At 37.7% G+C, this 17,370-nt stretch overlaps 1 protein-coding gene across 1 annotated transcript; it reads right to left on the bottom strand.

Moving 5' to 3' along the window:
• Positions 1–300: 300 nt before the first annotated feature.
• Positions 301–8,107, bottom strand: LOC128520316 (uncharacterized). Its single transcript, XM_053494506.1, has 10 exons — positions 8,094–8,107; positions 5,049–5,189; positions 4,810–4,952; positions 4,063–4,147; positions 3,794–3,938; positions 3,517–3,707; positions 3,269–3,410; positions 2,993–3,120; positions 2,045–2,192; positions 301–362 (listed from the first exon to the last, which is right to left on the bottom strand). The coding sequence occupies exons 2-10, from the start codon at positions 5,079–5,081 to the stop codon at positions 301–303; spliced, it is 1,077 nt and encodes a 358-aa protein (XP_053350481.1). The 5' UTR covers positions 5,082–5,189; positions 8,094–8,107.
• Between the last annotated feature and the right edge of the window lie 9,263 nt (positions 8,108–17,370).

Below are 17,370 nucleotides of genomic sequence, written 5' to 3'. Positions count from 1 at the left end.
ATGAGCATGTCTAGACAAGCTGGAGTGAGCATGTCCTCAAAATGACCACAAAACATTAAAAGGAGGTTACATCTCTCTCTCTCTCTCTCTCTCTCTCTCTTCGCTGTAAGAAGAAACCAAAACATCATGACTTGTCTGATGGAGCTTTATGCTTGCTTTCCTCTGTGCCAAGGTCTGCTGGCTGCTGAAGGCCTTCTGTCACATGTTCTCTCTCTGCGGAGGTCAGAAGTCTGCCTAACACGTCATGAATGATTTATTCCGAGGTATTAATCTTCACTTCTCAATATGCAGTCGACTCGCTCAATTAGCAACAAGGTTCTGCACACTGTCAAAGCGCAGAGGAATAGACATCTGAGCCACGACTGCTCTCACACGTACAGCCATGTGCTGGGAACTTAAAAAAGAGCATAAATAAATAAAAACATAAATGCATTAATAAAAATGGTCAGTTCCTCTTCCCTGGAGTAATATATATATATATATATATATATATAATTTTTTTTTTTTTTTTTTTTTTTTTTTTTCCTTAAACTCTCAGCTCTTGTTTGGGAAAGCTTTCCACTTCTCTCTTTCATCGTTTTAATCTTCTGGGTCTGTGCCATCAGGCCGCCTGGCAGTGAAGAAAAAGAGGATATATAAATATGCATAGCGTTCCAATTAGTTTGGAGGTGAGTAAATAATGACACTTAAGGTGGAGACTGAGGAGATGTTAAAAGACATTTGGTAGGTAAATGGAGCAGTAATTATGGAGTCTTATCGAACTTCTAATGCATTTTTTAATGTTAATTAACATTTGACTTTTTTTGCATTTTAATTTTTACACTCTGCCTGAAAAATGCTCCAAATGCATTATAATTTGTGATGAATGTCAAGAATTTTTTATCTTAAGGCGAAGTCAAATCTTCTGAAAGGCAACAGTGTGTTTTTTGCAATGTCATTAAAGGCTTAACAATGTGTCGACGTTTTACTTTAATTATATAACAATATAAAGTAATGTAAGAATGATTAATTAAAAAATAAATTTGCATGAGTTAACAAGCTTTGTATTACTGCTAATGTGTATTATTTAAATTCTCATGAGAGCAGAAGCAACATGCTGCTTCTTTCTACTTTTCTACAACATGCTTCCCTCCCTTTATATATATATATATATATATATATATATATATATATATATACACCCTAAAAAATGTTGGGTTAAAAACAACCCAATCTGGGTTGTTTTTAACCCAGCTGCTGGGTAACTATTGGACTAACTACATGCTGGGTTGATTTAACCCAGCAAAATGGGTTATTTTTTTAACCCAGCAAAATGGGTTAAATATTCAACCCAAATGCTGAGTCATATTTAACTATAATGCTGGGTTAATTCTACCCACATAAATTGGTTAAATGTTCTACCCAGATGTTGGTTCATTTTGACTGGAATATTAGGTTAATTCTACCTCACAAATAGGTTATTATTTTCTGTAAATCTGTAAAAAACTACCCATGTCTATTAAACAATTAAATTACTTTTATATACTGGTCTATTCCAAAAAAACTTCCACCAACCATACATATATGCAATAAACAACATCCTATTAAATTTTCATAGAAAAAAACATTTATTTTTCAAACGCATGACCAGATAATCCTAAAGAAGTTTTACAGTACAAATAGGCTAGGGCAGCTTCTACAAAGCAGGGTCTCTTTGTGGCTTTAGAGCAAAACTATCCAGCCCTAGTCTCATTGTAACATACAAACACTGCCTTCTCTAATTCATACAAGTATTACAAATAAATACAATAAACAGTTAACCACTAAACAAACATACATGAATACAAACATACAAAGATACATGGAACATGTATCATGGAACATGTAAAGGATCAAGTCTTCTACTTGCAAGCAAGTATTGCTGTATGTAAAAATTTCACTGGCTTTGACTCACTTCCTCCCATCTGATAGACCACTTTTTGGAGAAATTCCCATACAGGAGCACACTGCTTTGGATAGTTGATATCGAAAATATAAAATGCCTTGAAGCACACATCAACCGCACCCAGGAGTGTGCTTTGCTCCAGAGCCTGTCCCAACAGAATGACAAACGCCTGAGAGCAGCACTGGTCTATATCTCCCAACGTCAAGATGTAGGGGTACGGCCTGGAGACTTCAGCATGCTGGAGGTATTCCACCATGTTGGTTCCACCCTTAGAAAGCAAGAAATAAAAGAAAAATAAAGTAAAATAAAGTAAAAAGCACTATAATCACACTCTCACTATCAGGAACGACAGTGTTTCACAAACTACAAAAAGGCCATCACATTCAGAAACTGCAGCCCCTGTTTTGAATTATTATCTGCACCAATTTATGAGGGTATATCCAGGCATAGATTATGGCTTGAAAAGGAAGCACAGTAAAATGTCCCTGAATCTACTGGTCGTGGGCTTGCACTTACTGACTGTCACTGGCACTACAGCCATGTGTAAATGCAATGTGAACATTCAATTCATATTTATGGGTATTTATATTTCCACAATAGATTACAATTGCTTTTGACATCAGGTGCCATTGGTCCTACTTAAATTAAATCTGATCACAATGCAGGCAGACATAAAACAAATTAAAAGACAGGACATAATTAGACATTATTACCTGGACAATGCCACTACATAAAAAATACATTTTAACAAAACACCTTGTTGAGTCTTTCTAAAAGGGAAAACCTCCCCAAGGTAACTGAATATTATTAAATTTCTGACTTATTCTTGATAGATTGATGGGATTTAATGCTAAGAACATGAAAAAGGTCAAGCTTACATGTAAACAGTGTGGAACAGCTTACGCCTACTGTTCTATGTATGAACTCTTTTATGACCACTTAAAGGCAACAACACTGTACAATTTCCATTGCATGATGTATTTATTGGATTATTTTGAAGCCCAGGAATACCAAGTTAAGTCTTAAAATTAATACCATTTTCTTTTAAATATCCAGAAACTTACTTACAGGTTTATGGTCAATAAAGGCCAACCTGGACTCCTCAATGCTGTGCCGGAAAAAATTTCGGCCAACTTTGTAAACCGTAGGTGGAAGCAACTCAGGTAGCAGTTTCAGTGCAAGTTCCCCCTTGGCATCTGTAGGAACACACATTATTAACATGATGTGGTTTGGCATATCTGAGTTTTGGTATTTATTGGCCAAATATTACCCATATTCTAAAAGTAATATTTGCAAAGTGTGATGTATAAAAAAGAAATAATAATAATAATAAAAAAAAATTACCCAATGTCATTTCTTCTACAGGAAATTGGAGTTTATTTTCCCGTCTCAGCAGGTGTAGGATCTTGTCTGCATATATAGGCAGCCATGTTTCAAAAAGTTTTGGTGCAGCCTCTCCATGCAAAACAAGAAAGTCCTGTGCAATCTAAAGTATAGAAAACAAAGTCAATAGCTGCCATACTAATATAAGATTGTTATAAAAAATTCTTTTCCATTATATACACAGAATAAATTTATATTCCACTAGATACCATGCCCGGACTGGTTAGATGTGGGAACTCTTGTAGGATCTCACGTATATCTTTTAAGTTATTTCCCCTTATCCACTGTGCTCTGTACAGGACTGTATCCTGCATGTATGCCGACACCTGGCTAAGGGGCTGAGAATTGTGTCTCAGCCATTCTTTTAGTTGTTTGGCCCTGTCTTCAGAAATCGTAGAGTCTATAAAAACACACAAAGGAATACTGTCAATGATAATATTTGTGTTTTGTTTTATCAACACATTTTTCAGTTCAATTACGTATTACCTGGTATGTATGCCTTTTCAGGCTCTTTATCTTCTTGTTTTTGCGGCCTGCTCACAGATCTCAGCTTCTTTCGAATGTTCCTAAGCCTCTCTTCAAGAAATCCAGTGGCTGGATGGTGATTCCGGCCTTGGGTGTACCATATATCCTGGCAAGTAGTGAAATCGTATTTAAATAGAGACTGGGCAGTTCTTTTTTCCTTTCCCATTTTCTACTACCTATTTTTTTAGTTTGCATCAATTCCTCTATAAAGTTTTTCAAAAAGTACTCACGCATCCACTGTCTGATATGTCTTTCAAGCATGGAAAAGCCTGAATCAAAGATGAAGCCAAGGCCTTTTTGGTTTCGGTGGTAGGTCTGTAAACATAGGAAAAACACAATAGATGATCAAACAAAACCGTTGAAAGTCATGCGAAAAGTGGTTTCAAAACCTACACAATTATGTTATAATGAACCTGTGGGAATGCATAAGTAACAGTTTGCATGGAAAAAGACTGAAAAGACATTCAGGTTTTTTTACTTTTCCATCTTTATTGTTCTGCATGTTTGTCCAATTTTTTTATTTTTTGGATTTTTCCCGAATGTTCTCCCTAATTTAGCGGTATCCCATTCCTCCCCGTCACTAGTTGGCTCCCACATTAGACTACTACTAACACTCAGTTGGGAGGGCTGAAGAGTATCACGTGTTTCCTCCGTGATGCCAGCCGACCGCATCTTTTCAAACCTCTCGCTCTTGCATCATTGGGGGCGATGTAACACACTCAGAGGACAGCGCTATCTGCTCCTTCTGCTTTACTGAGCTCACAGATGCCCCTGATTAGCTGTAGAGCCATGTAAGAGAGCTCGGCCAAACAGCTCTCTCTAGACCTCAAGTTGCAAAAGGTTACGGCATCACCCGGGAATTAAACTTGAGCTCTCAGGATGATCGGGCGAGCACTTTACCACTGCGCCACTCGGAGGCAGATGTGACTTGGAATTTTAAAAAAATTGTCTATAAAAACAAATCTGTTTTAAAGTACCTTTCTCCGAACTTCTCCATGAGGTGTGACACCAAAATTCGAACCAGGCATCGTCTTTGCCTGATTGTGATCATACAATCCTTATCAAGGCCTTCAAGAATTGCTCTGCCATCATTTGAGGCTGTGAGAATCTGGCGGACATCCTATAAAAAAAAATAACACAATTTAATGATAAAGTTTTGTTACTGTTCATTGCTAAAAAACAAAGTAAATTATATGTCTTAAAATGCGGAACCTACAAATTCTGGAACTAGATGTAGTACACATGGCATAATCAGACCCACTGGTGCAGTTTGTTTCTCCACAGGGAATGGAAGCGTGGCAGTTGGTGGGGCAGCAGAGCTTTTATGTGGTGTAGAAGGTAGCCCAGCATTTCCAGTCTAAGCAGAAAAGCCAAATTAGTATATCATATATTGAGCTTATACACATATTAGAAGAAATAAAATCAAAATTATGTATAAATACTTACAGTCCAATTTATCCCATCCAATTAGTCCAATACAGAACAAATATTGAGCATCCTCGTGCATTTTAGACAGAATGACCTTTTATACAAAATAGGTGGACTATCGACTAAACAAATAAGACACTTATTTCCAGTTGTAAGCATGTATTGTCAAGCAAGACCCTTTCACCAATGTCAAACTTAAAAAAACAAAAATAACAGTATTTATACATACATGGATTTGCTGGGAGCTTAGCTAATGTAGTTTAAAAATGTCTATAGCGCAGAGAAATGTAGAAATTGTCATCATGCTCTCTGTATGATTTGACTGCATGCAGTGGATGATGATCCTGCAGCTCTCTCACATCAACAGCTGCCAAAACTTGAGTGGGTATCACACTGTATGCAAAGAAATGCCTCTCAAAGCCTTTTGTTTCCCACTTCTGTACCACAAGTTTAATTGTTGGTGTGTATGTTGTTTGTCCCAGAATGAAAATGGTTTTTATGAGTCCAAATTTGGGCTCTCCATCTTTATCATAGGACATAAATACTGTCATCCCTGCTCTATATGCAGTACCCTGAAAAGTAACCCAGACCGGCACAAACACTTCACTGAAAAGGGGAATACCTAGTCCACTTTGGATCTTTTTAACTCCCTCAATGTTGGCAAGAAAAGTAATGTGCCCTGGACCAACTTCTGGATTGTGGCTTAACACAGAGCCACACATAAAATTGTAACACTGCATTATCTGATGCCGAAAAGCCATGGTTTTGCAAATGTTTCGGAAGTTGCATGTGACATGACTGACCCGTTTGAAAAATCCATGTTTAGCCTCAAAACGCATTGCCCAGAACTGCATCAAGGGTCCAAGTTTTTGAATAGCTTTTGGGTAATGGAGCATGAAGTGGTGTTTTGGCCGTAAATGTAGATCGGGATAGAGCTCCAGGAAGAGGGAATGATGCTCTTCAATGATTTTACTCAAGTACAGAGTTGCAGCTATAGTGAGAGATGGAGAGAATATGAACTCCATGCACAGCAGTAAGAGTAGGAGAAGTTTCCATTCCTTGTTTTCTACAGGAACCAGGTCACCTATCATTGTCGGCAGTAACCGAATTAGGCACCACATCTGAGCTGCTGATTGACGCATGGACCCATCAAGGTTTTTTAGATCATTCTTAGTTATCGGAGAGGGTTTGTTATCTTTATGACAAAAGCCGTAATCAAAGCTTGTGATTCTGTAGTTGAGCTTGTCAAGTGTCAGATGCTTTTGCTCAATCAGCAAATTCAACACAAGCTTAACTTCATATGGCCCCACTCCTTCCAGGATATCGTGCATGATGTCTGGTGCAATGTTATCTGTTACATGAAAAAAAGACAAGCTGTTCAGGATGCTGTCTCTTTTTAAGCCTGTCTTGGAGGGGTTGGCAGTACGCAAATCTGCTTCGTGACTATGGACATTGCGTAATAATTCAGTATCTTCCTGTGTCTGCACCCTCAAGACATCTCTATTTGCTTTGCACCACCGACATACATAATTTCCATGGAAGCTCTCAGTGTAGCCAAGAATGGCATTCAAGCCCAGATTGTCTCCCACCACCTGGACAACTGTGAACTTAACAACACCATGAAAGTCAGCGGTATCAACAGTGATGCCATCCCTCTCAAGACACCTGATTTCTTCAACAATAGGGCACAGCACTGCATCAAGACCATAGGTCTTTGCATCATCTGATTTGTAAACTGCTAGAAGGAAGTGTGACCGCAAACTTGATAGCAGGTCTGGTGGCAAGCTCTTCATGATGAAATATATAAATCCTAACTTGTGAATCCCAGTCTTAGATCCAAGAGGATTGACAGTTTCACAGTCATCACTGTACAGCAGTAGCGGAACTGAAACCTCTTTCAAGAATAGTGGATGTGTTTTACAAAACGTCCCATCAAAGACATCCTGAAGTGCATCACCCTCTCTCTGCTGCCATTCCATCATGGTCTTTAAAATACCAGGAATTTCAAGTACCTTGACCAGAAGGCACTGTAGCGGAATACGCTGATAGGAATCAGGAACTGCAACTTGTCGAACAGTGCCAGTGGTGGAATCCCATTGCTGTACATATGAAACCCCAGGCAAAAACTCCTCAACTGGCTGAATAAAGTTTCCTGATTTAGCAAAATATTGCATTTGTTTATAGTTTGTTTCCAGATCTCTGAAAGGCTCAGCTGCATCAGAGAACTGGAACATAAGCTCTTCTACCTTTGGGCTTTGATCAAGACCAAACTGACTAAATAAAGACATAGTCTGTGATTGTAGTCTGCTCACAATATCGCATATTAAACTAGAAGTCTGTTGTACTACAAAGTTTAAGTTAGAAAATGTCTGGGAAGATTTAGACTTCAGATTAGCTAAAAAAAGGGCCACCCGTTCGGTAATGTCCTCTTGCTGTAGCACATCCCATTCATCCTCAACTTCCTGTCCTAACTCCTCTTCAGCATTAAGTTCATCATCAGGCTGAGCCGGCCGTTCGAAAGGCTCATTAAGAGTCTGTTTAACTTGTTTTTCATGCTGCTCCACTAGGTGTCTTCTGTAAGACCTGAGGTAAGAAAAAGTTCTCCCACAACCACTTTCACTACATTTGAAAAATGTTGATGAAATGTTTATATGGTGTATAGCTTGTAAATGTATGAAGAGACTCCTGACATTTCCAGGAATTTGCCTTTTACACCGAAAGCAAACATATGCCATCTATCTTGCGAAAATTTGACAAATTATCCGCTAAAATAATAGTACTTAAAGAGGGTAAGATTAAGCCCTTTCCATCTGTAGTAATCTTAACTACTTACAAATTCTCTGAAGTATTTTAGGAACTTTAGCCTTGGGCCAATTTTTGGAATAATGCAGTTGATGGTCCCCTCATCTAAAAGTAGAAAGCTTTCTTCATCTATTGCCTGATCTAAAAGACAAAACAACAGAAAACACAGAGATCTTGTCAACATTAAAATCATAGAAGCTAGTTATCATCTGTAGCCTGACTAACAATACAATACATATAGAGCATGCTAAAAACCTATTTTAAATAAGGTATAATATATATGATCTAGTTTCATGACACATTTATTTAAAAGCAAGGTAAATGTGACAACCAGAAGGTAGCAAATTTAATCTAATTTATAAATGGTTTGTCACCATCAAATTCTGGCAGTGTTTACTGTAGGTAGCCAATATGTTGCAATGTAGACTCAACATGCTGTGGGTGAAGGGTACATTATAAAAAAAAAAAAAAGGGTACACTACTTGACTGAAAAAAAAAAACAACACTTCCTTACCTGTAAAGCTATCTATCAGGTCAGGAAGTTGCCATTCTGTTAATTTTTGTCTGACAAAGGTGTCCATGTAACCTAAAACAAAAACATGAAGACAAGTATTACAATAAAAGACAGCTACAGTATTATTGGTTTTTGTACCAAAAATAAAACAGCAAAATAAGGTGACTGTAATGTGCCAGTATGACCCCAGCTATGATAATGCATTTCCTCAGAAATTAGCTTAAAACCAACGCAGACCACAAGAGTCTAGTCTCACTTAAAAAAAAAATATAATAATATAAAAAAAAAAACCTAGTTAAAAAGACTAGTTGAACTTGTGGTCTGCGTTGGTTTTAAGCTAATTCCTGAGGAAATGCATTATCATAGCTGGGGTCATACTGGCACATTACAGTCACCCAAATATTAATACTTCCATCTAGTAGTTATCTGTACAGCTGTGGTACTTTTTCCCATAGTTGCCGCATTGACTGACTAATTTAGTCACAAGCAACTTTGGTTAAATAAGGCTACCTGTTTGGCTTACATGCAGCAGACATTTGCATACTTGCCATAGGGGGAAAGGTGTAAAATATTGTTATAACTCGGGAGAAACGCAAAAGAAATTTGACCGCGGAGTAAATTACTAGCTAGTGAAAAACGGGAGGTTTAGCAGGTGTGTATATTTGTGAGAGGGTCAGTGTTTTGTAACACAGCATTTTATTCTCTCAAACAGTGAGATTAATAAAGTTCTAATGTTAATGTGGTTGCTAACGCTAGCACCTAACTAAATGCTAGCATCATGCTAATACTACAGTTACAGTTTTGTCACCCTGCAAACATTCTACAGAGAAAGATAAAAAGCTCAGACATCTTATCCGTTTCTTTCACACACAGATGGGGTTCTTTGGCTAACTATAGCAGCTATTGTCAGCTAAATTATCTTACCTCAGACCAGCCTGAAAGTTTGTGTGTAACCTAAACACGGTAACAGTAATAAATATAGTAATAAATTTTCAGTCATATGTGACTTAGGTGAGTGAACGTGTGTATACAGACCTTGTATTTAACGTTATTTCCTTTAAATGCACGAGGAATATGAAATGTCATCAGCGCTCAAGAGAGAAGACATTAAGCTGACTGACAGCCGCTGAATCCACCGGTGAACTTTGGGGGAGGAGCCAAGCAAACTTCAACCCAGCAGCTGGGTTACACAAAAACTACCCAACTCTCTGTAAATAACCCAGAAAAATGACCCAACAGAGGCAACCCAGCGCTTGGGTAGAAAAAACAACCCAGCGTTTTTTAGAGTGTATATATATATATATATATATATATAAACACACTAGCCCATGCATTGAGGACACCTTGCTCACCCCCTATGGACCCCCTTTTGGCCTCTGAACTGCCTTAATTAATTGTTCATGGCATACTGTAGATTTAACAAGACGCTGGAAGAATGTCTTAGTGAGTTTGGTCCATATTGACATGATAGCATCACACAGTTGCTGCAGATTTGTTGCCTGCACATACATAATGCATATTTCCCATTCCACCACATCCAAAATTTGCTCTTATTTTTTTATTTAAGTTTTATGACATGAAACATTTTGTCAATCTCTCACTCATTGTCTATACCACTTAATCAGGTATAAACCAGGAGACTTAGGGCATGAAGCAGGGTACACCCTGGAGTGCCAATCCATCACAGGGCACACACACACAGACACACTCACACATTCTATGGACAATTTGGGGAGACAAATTAACCTAATCTGCATGTCTTTGGACTATGAGAGGAAAACCAGAGTACCCGGAGGAAACCCACCAAGCACGGGGAGAACATGCAAACTCCATGCACACAGAGGCAAGTATCGAATCCAGAACCTGGAGGTTTAAAGTGACAGTACCAACCACTAAGCCACCGATGGCACATTATTCTGCTGGTAATAAAGGGATGGTTATGGTCAGTAGTAATGGTAGGCTGTGCCATTTAAACAGTGCTCAATTGGTTTTAAGGGGCCCAAAGTGTTCCAAGAAAATCTCCCCAACATCATAACACCATTACCAGAATCCTGAACCATTGATACAAGGCAGGAAGGATCCATGCTTTTAAGTTGTTTACACCAAATTCTCATCCTACCAGCTGATGGTTGCAACCGAAATCAAGACTCATGAGACCAGGCAGTGTGTTTTCAATCTTCTATTGTCTAATTTTGGTGAGCTTATGTGAATTGTAGGCACAGTTGCCTGTTCTTAGCTGATGGGAGTGGCACACAGTATGGTCTTCTGCTGCTGTAGTCCATCTACTTCATGGTTCGCCATGTTGTGTGTTCAGAAATGCTCTTCAGCATGCTGTTACCTTTCTATCAGGTCAATCCAGTCTAGACATTCTCTTCTAAGCTTAGGCATCAAGCTAAATCTAATCTGGGTTGTTTAACACCTTTTTGTTAAATACATAATTTCATACTTTCACATATAATGTACAATGTTAAAAATATACATGCATGAGTAACTCAGGTCAACAGTTTCCTTTAGCAGATCACACCATCTGTCATCTACACTACAAGAGAGACTTTTTTTTCACTAGTATGTCATGGTCTACCTTACCTTGATCACATAATTCATGGTTTACACGCTTCTTTTTTTTTTCACCACTACCACCCTGGAGAAGAGATATGAAGTCCTTACACAGGGCACGGTGCACTGAGGTTGAATAAAACCAAGCGATGGTGATGGTGATGGTGAAGATCATAAAGCATGTTTCAAATGCATTTTAATGAGACTGATCCCAGCGAAGTCAGAAGCAATGCGTACAAATTCAGGTTCAAGGACTAGAAGCACTGTTATTAATGTGTCGTATTGTACAAGCACAGCCACAATGTCAACGCCCAGGCCGACCTCAACTCGGTAAAGACTGCAGGGGATGACTTGAGTGCTTCTAAGATGAGATATAAGGATTTTCTCATAGCAGATCAGACTGGTCTCTTCAGTCCCATAGGTACAGTTTGAGTAGAGATAGTAATTCAGTTGTGGCTTCACCGCAACCACAGCTAGAAAAAAGACTGAGGGAGGGGCTGCTTTCATTCACCTCCTTTCATGCTAAATTTATTTGACGGATAAATGAAAATATACAAAAATTGAGGTCAATCAGGTATATAAATCTATTAAGCACTTAAAATACAACATGTATCTGTTCTGTGCCCAAAAATAAAATAAAAGTTTCAATATTCTCTTTTTCCCCTTTCAAGTTCAAGGGGGAAAAAGCTGTTTGAAATTCAAGGTGGCTCCTGAGATGCAGGGAGCTTTCAGGTGGTGTGCTTGCCTGATACATTCGAGCGTTTTTTTTATTAACAAGATTTTTATTTCACAAGCAGTTGCCGAGCGTTAACATAAAGATAACGTTTATGCACTTATTAAAGACATAAAAACTAAATGGCAATTAATGGCATGTTCCTTGATCATTTCCCTGTGATAATCTATCATGTCTGTGATGGCAGCTACACTGTGTTTAAAAAGAAACACCAGCAAACGGTAATAAAAACCACCTAGCACCTTATTGGCATACAACTACCAGCCATGGAACACATTCACCACAGTAGATGTCTTTGCAGAGCACACAGCATCATCAGGGTCTTCATCAATCCAATAGAAGGTACAGAAACATTCACACCAAAACCAGCAGGTTCAGGTCCAGTTTCATTCCTACAACCATCATCATTAAAAATCCTAAACTTTAAACCATTCACTTTATTACCTGTAATTAATTTCACAAATCTGTTATTGTGAACTTTTACCATATTATCAGTAGTACCAGTCAAAAGTTGGACACAAGTTTGGATTTATTTCCTACAGTCTGTAACAATACTGGATTTAAATAAAAAAAAACATGAAATACGTAACAAATGTGGCATTATGTAATTAAGTAACAACAGCACCGTCAGTTGTTGTTTTAAAACATGAAAGTTTTTGCAAGAACAGTATTGTGTCAAGTGCATTTGCAAAACCCTCATGAAGACCTTCTCAGGAAAGCAAGACCAAAACTTACCTCTGGTGCAAAGGAGAAGGTTATTTAGAGTCAGAAATCACCAATTAACAAACCTTAGATTACAGTAGATCCATTATGAAGGGTTTATAAGTAGCAGACACATCTCAACATTAACTGTTCAAAGGAGATTATTGCAAATTATATGAAAATGCCTTTAGCATTGCTTTACAGTGTAAAAAGAAATACTGTACAAATGCAGGTAGATTCTGGACTGCATTTCATTGATGAGTACTTGTACTGTGCAAGGACAATAAAGATCTATCCATCTATCCATCTATCTATCCATCCATCTATCTATCTATCTATCTATCTATCTATCTATCTATCTATCTATCTATCTATCCATCCATCCATCTATCTATCTATCTATCTATCTATCTATCTATCCATCCATCCATCCATCCATCCATCTCTCTATTTATCTATCTACATTCATATGTAGGGTCATTTCCACTATGTTAAATAAACAATGGGCCGCTTAAGAAATCAGCAACAGATATGAGAAAGAAAGAAAAGCCATAAAGAAGGAGATAAATAAAGAGAGTCAGACATGGATATACAGAAAGGATGCACCCACGTTTAATAGCAAATAGGGCCACTCAAAGAATGAAAGCTTTAGAGATGACAAAAAAGAGAGAGAGAGAGACAAAAAACATGAGACAAATGAAGAGAGACAAACATAAATATACACAAAATGGCAAGTTCTAAAGAGGTGGATAGATAGAGGAAAAACTGCTGTGTGACTGGAACATTAGGAGTGTATTGCCAATCTTATTACATTACATCCATGTTAAGCTTCTCATCTGTTTCTGACTGCTGTCCATTCTCCTCCAGTGCAGCAGCTTCTCCACTCACTGCCTGATTAAACCAGGAGTGGCAGGAGGTCTGTCCTCCTCGGACAGCTCATGTTTACTTAAACTATGCTACAGTATACACAAGGTCAAGAATAAAGACTTCATGTAGAGATGTCTGTGAGGGTTGCGAGAAGATGAAGTGTCCTTCACAAGCTGGAACAGTCTCCGTAGATTTGCACTGGCCATCTTGTACTGGTGTTCTAGTACTCCAGATGGTGCGGTTAAACATTCATGGCAATTTCCACAACTACAGGGAAAAGATCGGCAAAGAGCTGATCGCGTAAGCTACAGTACGACGAGTGATTGATAGTACATAATTAAACAATAGAAATCATTTTGATGCCTACTGTATCTGCAAAGAAAAAAAGAAGTAAGACAGATATAATATGTGAGACCATTAAATATAGGTTAAGGATTAAGAGGTTAGCATGCTGTGAGATACTTTAAATGAGGTAATGTACTTAACCAGTCACAGGTGAAAGTATCTTAAAAATGGATAAATCAATATACGTACTGTAATTTTATGATTTAAAAAAAATTAAGAAATGCAATTGTAAATCTTTTTTTGAAAATAAATACCTAAAAATACCAATACCAAATGATATTAATTAGAAAGATATGAAATAAGCTTTAATCATCTTATATTTTAGATCAATCCAATTTGAAAATAAGAAATTTAATAAAGAATCTAACTATATTGATGAAATGTACTGTACATCTTGTAGCATACCATGATAAACTATTGAGCTCTTCTGTCCATTTGTTCTGCAATTGGAACTTTTTTTTTTTACTTTGATGCAGCATAGAACAATCGCACAGTATCGATGAAATGAAATATATCACCTACTAAAATATTTTTTGATGTACTGTATCATCACCAATGCATCTTTTTCACAGGTGAAACATTGCCTGTCCATATGTAACATGCACACAAGAATCCCCCCCTCTCTCTTTCTCTCTCACTCTCTCTTTCATTCATTCATTCATTCAACTTCTATACCGCTTATCTTGTAAAGGGTCAAAGGAAATCTGGAGCCTAGCCCAGGAAACTTCAGGCACAAGGCAGAGTACATGCTGGGCATTGTGCCAATCCATCGCAGGGCACACATGCACACACCACAATCACACACTCATTCACACACTGTGGGCAATTTGGGAACACCAATTAACCTAATATGCATGCCTTTGGACTGTGGGAGAAAACCAGTGAGGAAACCCCAAAGGACAAGGAGAACCTGCAACAAAAAAAAAAGCCTCCAGTTTTAGGGGGTTTTAGTTTTTTTTTTAGACATCTCAATCAATATCATGATCAGTGATATCATGATCAATATCATATCATGATGTTTATTCCGCACATAGTTTGAGTCAAGATAAAGTAGGCTAATGGAGGTGGAATGAAGGCTGTATTTACACATAAGCAATCATATTTGTGAGCAACCTGTGTATACTGACTTAAACAAATATTGCCCTTGAGCAGGATTAAATTTTCCTGTTTTTCGCTGTTTTTAACACAATGTTAACATCTTTGTGAATATTAAGCAAAGCTCTGTAAGATCCATGTAAGAAAAAAAGTTCAGCCTTTATTCATCACATATACAGTACATTACTGCACAGTAAAATTCTTTGATTTTCCCAATCCCAGCTTCTTGTTAGCATGCTGGGGTCAGAGCGCAGGGTCAGTCATGATACAGCACCCCTGGAGCAGACAGGGTTAAGGGCCATGGTCTAGGGCCAAACAACAGCAATCTGGCAGAGCTGGGTCTCGAACTACCAACCTTTCTATCACTTACTCAAAGCCTAAACACCCTGAGCCACTACGACTCTGAAACAAATTACATCATTAGAAATATTTCATGCAGAGAACATACTTCTAATTCACAGCAAACATACTGTATGTACATTGTTGTTAACATTAGCACAACAAGAAGAAGATTTGCGCTCCAAAACAGTATTAAGAAGGTAATATTGGAAATGTTCCTTACCTACAGTATAAACATCTCCAGAACTTCCTGCTAGATAGTCCATTACTCTCAGCTACTGCAGGTTACTCTGCTTTTACACTAATGTAATACATTGCATTGTAGTCTGTCTCTTTGGGTACATTCACGTAACCAGCCTCAAGTGACTCAAATCTGATTGTTCACGCTACCGTAATTTGACACAGATCAATATATATATATTTTTAAGAAATAAATCAGTTATTTACCGGATACATGGTCATATGACTTGAATTAAAAATGTCAGATCAGAATTTGTGACTTTTAGCTCAGGGTCTTAACAATGCTACAGTAGCAAAAGATGCTAAAACAGCTAAAAGGCATCTGTCTTTTATCCTTCTTCTGGACCATAACTAACTGCTTGCTGTCCCCTAGAGCAAAATCTCAGGCATAGTTTTTTTATACAATAGCATCCATTGCTTGGTTGTTAACACAAATATGACATGTTTTAACCCAGACATTGTGTGCAAAAATGCATTAATGTTTGCATATGTGCCGATTTAGAGGACAGACGCGTCCACAGATGCGTCCTACATACATTGTAATTATAAATGTGAACTGTCATGCCATGCAAATCCAATCTGACCAAACAATCGGAACGAACATTGTGCCTTGTAAGGTGATCGTAGGATTTTGTTAGTGAGTGGCATTTTTAGTTCTGATAAGAAAGGTTAGTACATACATATGTATGTATAGGTCAAATGACACAAGTCACCCACATGACAGCACATAAATTATTTTTATTTAAACTAGAATATATAGAAGAAATTTTAATAAGGTGCTAAAATTGTTACTAAACTAGACACTAAACAATCATGTTCAACAGAGCTGTCATGTAATATTTACTTAACAGTCAGTTAAATGGTTTGATTGAATATAATCATGGGGGCTATGCATGAAAATATTTTATTAGTTTAGTAGGCAATATTTACCAATAGGTATTTGGAAAAAAAAAAAAAAAAAAACACCACCACATGAGAAGCAGGCTTATAGAATGGTTATGTGTTGCAGAAGTGATTAAGGTCCCCTCCACAAACACGACAGGGACCATGACATTCTTACATTGTATTTAAAGCAGGAATTCTAGCTACGTCCCTGTCAGAATCTCAATGTGTCCATCATGTCACTAATTTCCTTTCATGATCACGTGTTCACCACGTCCAGTAACACTGAACCGAGTTATTACTATTTTAAATCAGAATACACCACACTCTTACCTGCCATGCCATAAATGAGGTATGCACCAGAAGAATGCAAAATAATCGTAATGCCTTCTTCTACAATGTGGCATGTGCTTAACATGATCAGAGCACAAGCCTGCAGAGGTTGACATGGCAACATCCCTATCAGAAGGCCATGTAATCTTTCCTGTCTGCACCATGCTTGTAGTATGTCAATGAAGTCCCTAAGAGGTGTTAGTTAACTGGTCAATGCAATAGTTACTATGTCCTTATTTAGTCTCCAAAAATAGCATGACAGCTTCACGTGAACACTAGATCCTTATGGTTTCTACTATGTTCCAGTCAAGTTAGAAAAATTCTTACTGCAAGCAACCGATTTGTTGCAGATGTGGTGGGAATGTGGCTCAGTGTGAAGGAGGTGTATAGAGGAAATAGGTAGTAAGAACCACATCAGGTAAATATTGTACATTACTTATAGTCCATGAGGACTTTTGGTCAGAAGGAGAAGGATTGGCTTGAATGCCTTTATTTGTTTAACTTGGACATAATATTAAAAGAAAAAAAAAACTCAAAAGGCTAGTTTCTAAACCGAGTCATCAATTTTATGACATTTTTTTTATTTTCCTTCAGTCCATTTGTTTTTAAATGGGGCGAAATATCCACCGGCTGCAATTACACATCTCCAACAGTCTCATGAAAAATAACAATTTAGAAAATGAAACTCACCCTATGTGCCTT

Source organism: Clarias gariepinus, chromosome 4 (assembly GCF_024256425.1).
Source record: "Clarias gariepinus isolate MV-2021 ecotype Netherlands chromosome 4, CGAR_prim_01v2, whole genome shotgun sequence".
Taxonomy (NCBI): Eukaryota; Metazoa; Chordata; class Actinopteri; order Siluriformes; family Clariidae; genus Clarias; species Clarias gariepinus.
This window is presented reverse-complemented; position numbering and strand designations above follow the sequence as displayed.